The following is a 6,036-nucleotide window of genomic DNA, read 5'->3' as shown; positions in this document are numbered from 1 at the left end:
TGTAATAAAAAATACTAAGGAACTTAAGAGAATAACCTTGTTACATAAAGGCAGATTATTACTTAGAAGGAAAATTATATAAAAGTTTTGAGTGGGACAAATTAGTTCTGTTTCTATATTTAAAACACATCTGATCAGATTCTTAGCAAAAATGAAAGAGAAAGTTTTGCCTACTAAGAACTTCAAATTCAAGTGCATACTTTTTCATCCCTTTGCCTTCCCACTGTTGTTCAAACAGTAGCTGTGCTTTTTCAATAGCCACAGTTGTTGTTGTTGTTATCACTTTCCTTTTGTTTATCAGCATGTTAGTTTTGAATTCAGTTCAGCTTGTCAGTAAGTCAGTATGTTGGGACCAGTCAAGATGAGGCTCTCCTTTGAGCAATGTCCATGTCCCCTGTCAGTTGGAATGCTTAGTAGGATGAAGGGACTGAGAGCTTAAGGACCTTAAGAGATTCTGTGCAGAAAAAAAAAAAAATTCCAGTTCAAAGACTCTGCAACTCTCTGCCAGCCTAGGGTCCTGGCTCCTTCATACTCTCAAAGTCAAGTTAGCTGTGAGGCCTACAGGACAGTGCTTCCTAAAATACTACTGGTTCAAGAGCTTCCCCTGGTAAGCAGGCTAGCTGTATGACTCTGAATAAATCAGGTTAGCTCTGACTCTGAAGTTCTCCAAAGAAAAAGTAAGGAATAGGGCCGGGGAGATATTACAATAGTTTATACAACAGACTCTCATGCCTGTGATGTCAAGGTCCCAGGTACAATGCCTAACACCACGAACCCGAGCTGAGCAGTGCTCTGGGCACAGTAGCTGTAATAACTGTAAATAACAATAGTAAGTGATGATTTTGAAGCTCATTCCAATCACAAAATTCATGAGAATTCCTTAAACAGCAGGAACTGGCACAAAATGTCTGCCTGTAACATCTTTGGATCTGAATGTTATTAACCTAAGGGGGGAGCCCTACCTTTGAAAGGCACAGGCAGTGATCTAACATTGTGCAACAGGGTATTTCCAATGCCTGAGCAGAGTCTCTGGAGCCTGCTCCCTCAGGCTACTCCTTAATCCGCTGCTGGCCAGGGTGCTGCCACTGAAATCTGGCACTTGTATATGCCAAGTGTCCACTTCCCCCGCAGACCACTGCCTCGCCACCAGAGCTCAATCTTCTGTCCTCATGTATTTCTCTGCAGCATTTGCCACTGCTGCCTTTGATCTTTGAAAAATTCTCTTCTCTCTTAGCTGCAGTGGCAATACAAGCCTGGTTCTCTTTTGCCATTTTCTGACCATATCTTGTTTTATTCTTTGGCTCCTTTTCTGTGTGTGCTCCCTCTGTTAACAACTAACCATTCTTTGGGTGTTTATCTTCACTGGGAAATATCCCGAACCTGAATGTTCTTTTCTGTGCCTGTCGCTAATTCCATGTGGCCTTTGACACCTGGTTTCATTTCTCCGTGAGCAAAGGAAGGAGCTAGACTGGATCTAAAATGTCCTTTTGAGCTATGCAGAGCTATGCTAGTCTTGCCTAATCTCATTCCTGTCTTCCATCAGTATTGGGGTAGTTTCAACGCAAGTCTGTGGTGGAGCTAAGACCATCACATTCAGGCTGGGAAGAAACCTTAATCATCATCTAGTCTGAAATCTTTATTATACAGCTAAGGAAAACTGGGTCCAGAAAGAGTGATGATTACCTCACAGCAGCTATGGGGATGAGAAAGATGTCAGCTGGACTCTCGAATGCTACAGAAGTGGAGCTTAAGCATCTTCTAAACCTGTGGAAATGCATAATGACATCTATGTAAAATCTGACATACAGGGTAAAAGTTGGTAGAGAACAATTTCGAGTCACCCCCTCCCCCATGTAAACTCTATTACAATTTCCAGGAACTTTTGGAGAGATGTTTGTTGATAGAGGGTAGTTTATACAAAATACAACAATCTGATCACATGAAATATCTTAGGTTTATGTTTTTACATATCCAACTAGGACAGAACATCAAGCCACACAACACATCTATTTACATGAATGTAAATGTCCTAAGCACAATACAGTAGATCTATGTAATGATTCATATAATTTAAGATTTATATACACACCAGCACACAGACAAGTATTAGTATGTCAGAACAAAGGTTTAAGAAGACATTCTGGTATTGACACCTACTAAACATAGCAACAGATAATGATTTAAATTTTCAATAAGCTCATCTGAATGGGATAGGGGGTGTACAAAACAGAAAGAAGACAAGTCAAACAAATGTACCTTTATTTCACTATTTATCTGACACTATATGGGATATAGCATCAGTGTTGTAATTTATTCCCACTACTCTGATATGATGAAATTAGATGATACCTAGATCTAACTTTACTTTGTGCTTTGTCAATAGTTCCTGCTTTATCACTCTTACTTCTTTTAAAGATAAAATGAAGATGCTAACACTTTACTTTAAAAGAACCTTGGCCCCAGTAGGATAGCAAAATCTGGTTTTCAAGGACACTAACTCATGGAATTCATTCTCTCTTTCAAGAATCCTGAGTGGGAAAGCAATGTCAGTTAGTCTCATCTCAGACCCGCCCTGAAATGATCAGCAGTCTCAAAGACTAGGCTACTGTCATCTAACTCGAGCTTTGGAAGCTTCAGTCTCTGGCATATTGAGGAGCCAAAGTGTTTTGCCCATTTGTCCTGTCAATCGTGGAAAGAGACCATTTGGTTGTATTTCACAAAACAAAACACAATTTCTGCCCTGCTGTTTATTTTGCAGACTGCACACAGTTAAATATGGCAAGATTGAGTTACTACATCATACAATCACAGGCACAAAATTAAGTGGATGCCACAAAGGGTGTGTCTGAAAACACTGAATTGACTGAATCTGAATCAGATTTCACCCTCGTGGTCTTTAATATGCCCTCAGCTATAACTGTTTCACTGGGAAAGAGCCTAACTTTCCCATTTTGCCCTGCCGCAGTTTCCTTCAGGGGTTCCAAAAATACCACTCTTTTACCAGTGCCTGTCTTCCGTTCATCAGCAAGACCATCACTAGCAGGACCAGGACTGAGAATGGATGAATGGGCATTACTTTGGTTTAGTATATGTTTTTGTCTCTTGGTTTTACACTTGCAGGGACACGGCGTCAGATAGAGGTATAAAAGGACCAAAATGATACTGGCCACACAAGCTGCAAGGGTGGTAAAAGCTGTGTTGAATGCCTCGTGGGCATGCGATCTGTTTACAGTGAAATTGCTCACATTTATTGTGACATCCACAGTTTCATTTAACAGGCGTTGCCTATTCATGGCAATACAGGAATACACTCCAGCATCCTCCAAACGGGGCCTTTTTATAACCAAACTTCCATTGTGAAACACATGAAAGTTTTCCATCTCTGTATCTGGCTCCAGCAATCTGTTATCTGGACTGACCCAAACAAAATCAGTATTTGCCTTTCCAGTCTTGCTGTCACAGTGGACAATCAACCTTTCCCCAACTTGAGCCTCATGAATAAAGCCAAGTGCACGGAAGGAGCCATTGATGATACTGTCAGAGCAATTCAAGAAGCTCTCTTGGAGCAGAGGTACCTGACGGAAGTGCCTGGAGTCAGTCCACAGGCGGCAAGTGTAATCATCCTTAAAATCCATCACAGAACTAAAGTGCCTACGATACCAAAATATCAGCAATGAGTAAAGGGAACAGTCACAGACAAATGGATTTCCATGAAGGTAGATGCCTCTAAGCTGTTTTCCTGGCACCAAATTTATAAGGTGCATTGGCAAAGAAAGGATTCGGTTATAAGAAACATCTAGAAACATTAGTTCTGCCAGTTTGAACCTTCCAACGTACAAATCCATAGGAAACTGTGTAAGAACATTTCCACTCAGGTAGAGTTTTTGCAACTGGGACAGCCCTCCAAATGCTGAAGGATCAAGATAGGAAATATGATTGTTGTAAAGCAGGAGGACTTCCAGAACCCTCAGCTCCTGGAACACTGCACTTTTCACCATCTTCAGCTTATTGGATGATAAGTCAAGACACTTCAAATTAGGCGTGCTGGCAAAACTGCCCGCGGCAATGCTGGTGATGTTGTTATGACGAATAATTAGGGTGTTCAGCTTTGCAAACGACACTGGGATCCACTCAGAATCCAGAAGCCCAATTCTGTTATAACTCAGATCCAGTCTCTTCATCAGCCTGAACAGGTTGCCAGGCACCTTGGAGAGGTTTTTGTTGGTGCAGCTCACGATGTCAGTGGCACAGATGCAGGCGGTGGGGCACACGCCGGAGGCGCCCTGGTTCACTGTCAGCGTGATCAGCAGCAAACACAGCAGTTCCCTGCAACCAGGTCTGACAACTCCGGGTAGGGTGGGCAGTGGGTGCAAACAGAAAGACATTGTGGTCGCCTCTTAAGCCTTTTCCACCGGTCCTGCCTCCCACCAGCGCACCTGGTAAACACTATTGGGGTGGGGAGAAAAGCAAAGTTAACTATGACAGCTAACCCTCACCAACCACATCCTGCCTTCTTGCCAATAACTTTTCAACTAAAGGTTTTTATTTCACACTGGGGAGCCTTTTCATTCTTCTACGTCGTTTTTGTTGTTTTGTTGAAATTGCCGCAGGCAATTTCTCCAGGGTGAATTCCTACTGACAGACATTTCCAGTCACACTCTATCATCAATACAAGCTCAAACTCAAAAGACTTTATGAGGCGCATCCTGCCTTTTTTGTTTTTTTCCAAACTCCCTCCACTGGACATAAAAACACACAAACGCATCCTATAAACAATAAAAGGAAATGCTTAACAAGCCTCCAGCCCAGCATGCAACTCACAGAGCTGGGAAGCCTCACCGACTGTGGAGACAGGGGCGGCCCACAGTGCAATCTTCTGAAGGTCTGTCTGTGCGCCTGTCTGTCTGTCTGTCACTCAGGCGCCTCCCGAGTTCTTTCTCTGCGGTTCCCGGCGGGCGGCAGCCTCTCGCGGGCTCTCAACTTTGGGTAGTTTCAAGCAGCTGCGGCGGCTGGAAGCTTCGCCGCCACGTCCGCTCCGCCCTCCCGCCTTCTCCTCATTGCCCGGCCGAAGGTAAAGCTTCTGCGGCCGTGCGCCCGCCCGCGTGCGGGGCGCCCCGCTCCGGAGCCTAGCCCGAGGGGCGGGGGCACGGGCAGGCGGTAGGACCCGGCCCCGCCTCTCGGCGCTCGGAAGGCTGCAGGACCCGAGTTCCCGCGCAGCCGCCGCCGGGGGTTTTGTCACCGAGCGCGCGGGGTTCGCGGGTGCGGGTGCGGGTGCGGGGCGGGGAGCAGGTCCCGCCCCTGCGCGTCCGCCCTCGGGTGGGGAAGCAGCTCGGCCAGCGGCGGGGGGCGCTGCGCGGGGAGAGAGCGAGCGCGGTGGCGCAGCCAATCGGAGCGGCGGCCGGCGCCCCCCGCCTCCCAAGCCCCTCCCCGCACCCCCGCGGGCCCCGCGGCTGCCTCGGGCCGGGCCTCCAACCTCCGCTTCTCCGGGGACCCGGCAGCTCGCCCGGCGGTGGGCTCCACGCCCCAGGCCACCCGGCGCCGACTCGTCCGCCTACTCCCGCCAGCTGTGCCCATTTACCCAGCCCCGGGGGGCGTTCGGGTTGGGGTGCGGGGAGACGAAGGAGGAGCGAGCCCTGCGCTCTTTCGGGCCACGGGACCGGGGCAGCTCGGGTCGCCTCCCGCGCCCTCCGAGGTCCCTGAACTCGAGACCCGTCGCTGCGTTCCCCGGGCGGGCGGGCGAGGGCCGGGGGGGTGGGGGTGGGGGGCTGTGCACGGCGGGGCGCAGCGGCTGTGCGGGGTTTACCAAACAAACGCCGAGGCTGCCTGTGGTCTCCGCCCACGTTAGGGGGAGGGACATCAGCCACATTTCCTGGAGTGCGACAGGGCGCTGCGTTTGGAGTTGGCAAGGTGGGGACTGGCCGCACCTCCCTGGGAAAGTTCTAGCCCTTTCCTAACTCCGGAGGCTGCGCCCCCGGGCGGAGTCCAGTTCTCCAAAGAGGAGCGAAGGGGGAAAAATAAAAGCCTTGGAGCCGACCT

The 6,036-nt window shown here is 48.3% G+C and overlaps 1 protein-coding gene across 2 annotated transcripts; it reads right to left on the bottom strand.

Annotated features, from left to right (window-relative positions):
* Positions 1-1,935: 1,935 nt before the first annotated feature.
* Positions 1,936-4,973, bottom strand: AMIGO2 (adhesion molecule with Ig like domain 2). Of its 2 annotated transcripts, none has more exons than XM_007516216.3 (2): positions 4,840-4,973; positions 1,936-4,446 (listed from the first exon to the last, which is right to left on the bottom strand). In XM_007516216.3, exon 2 carries the CDS (start codon positions 4,383-4,385, stop codon positions 2,820-2,822), a length of 1,566 nt encoding a protein of 521 aa, XP_007516278.1. In that variant the 5' UTR covers positions 4,386-4,446; positions 4,840-4,973; the 3' UTR covers positions 1,936-2,819. The 2 variants fall into 2 exon arrangements, with proteins under 2 accessions (XP_007516278.1, XP_060051478.1); XM_060195495.1 differs by having other exon boundaries at positions 4,822-4,960.
* Between the last annotated feature and the right edge of the window lie 1,063 nt (positions 4,974-6,036).

Source organism: Erinaceus europaeus, chromosome 7 (assembly GCF_950295315.1).
Source record: "Erinaceus europaeus chromosome 7, mEriEur2.1, whole genome shotgun sequence".
NCBI lineage: Eukaryota > Metazoa > Chordata > Mammalia > Eulipotyphla > Erinaceidae > Erinaceus > Erinaceus europaeus.
The sequence above is the reverse complement of the archived record's forward strand: the minus strand, read 5'-3'. Positions and strand labels throughout refer to the sequence as shown.

Coding starts and splice junctions, on each gene's coding strand:
- AMIGO2 (XM_007516216.3), bottom strand. CDS start 4,385: ATGTCTTTCTGTTTGCACCCACTGCCCACCCTACCCGGAGTTGTCAGA.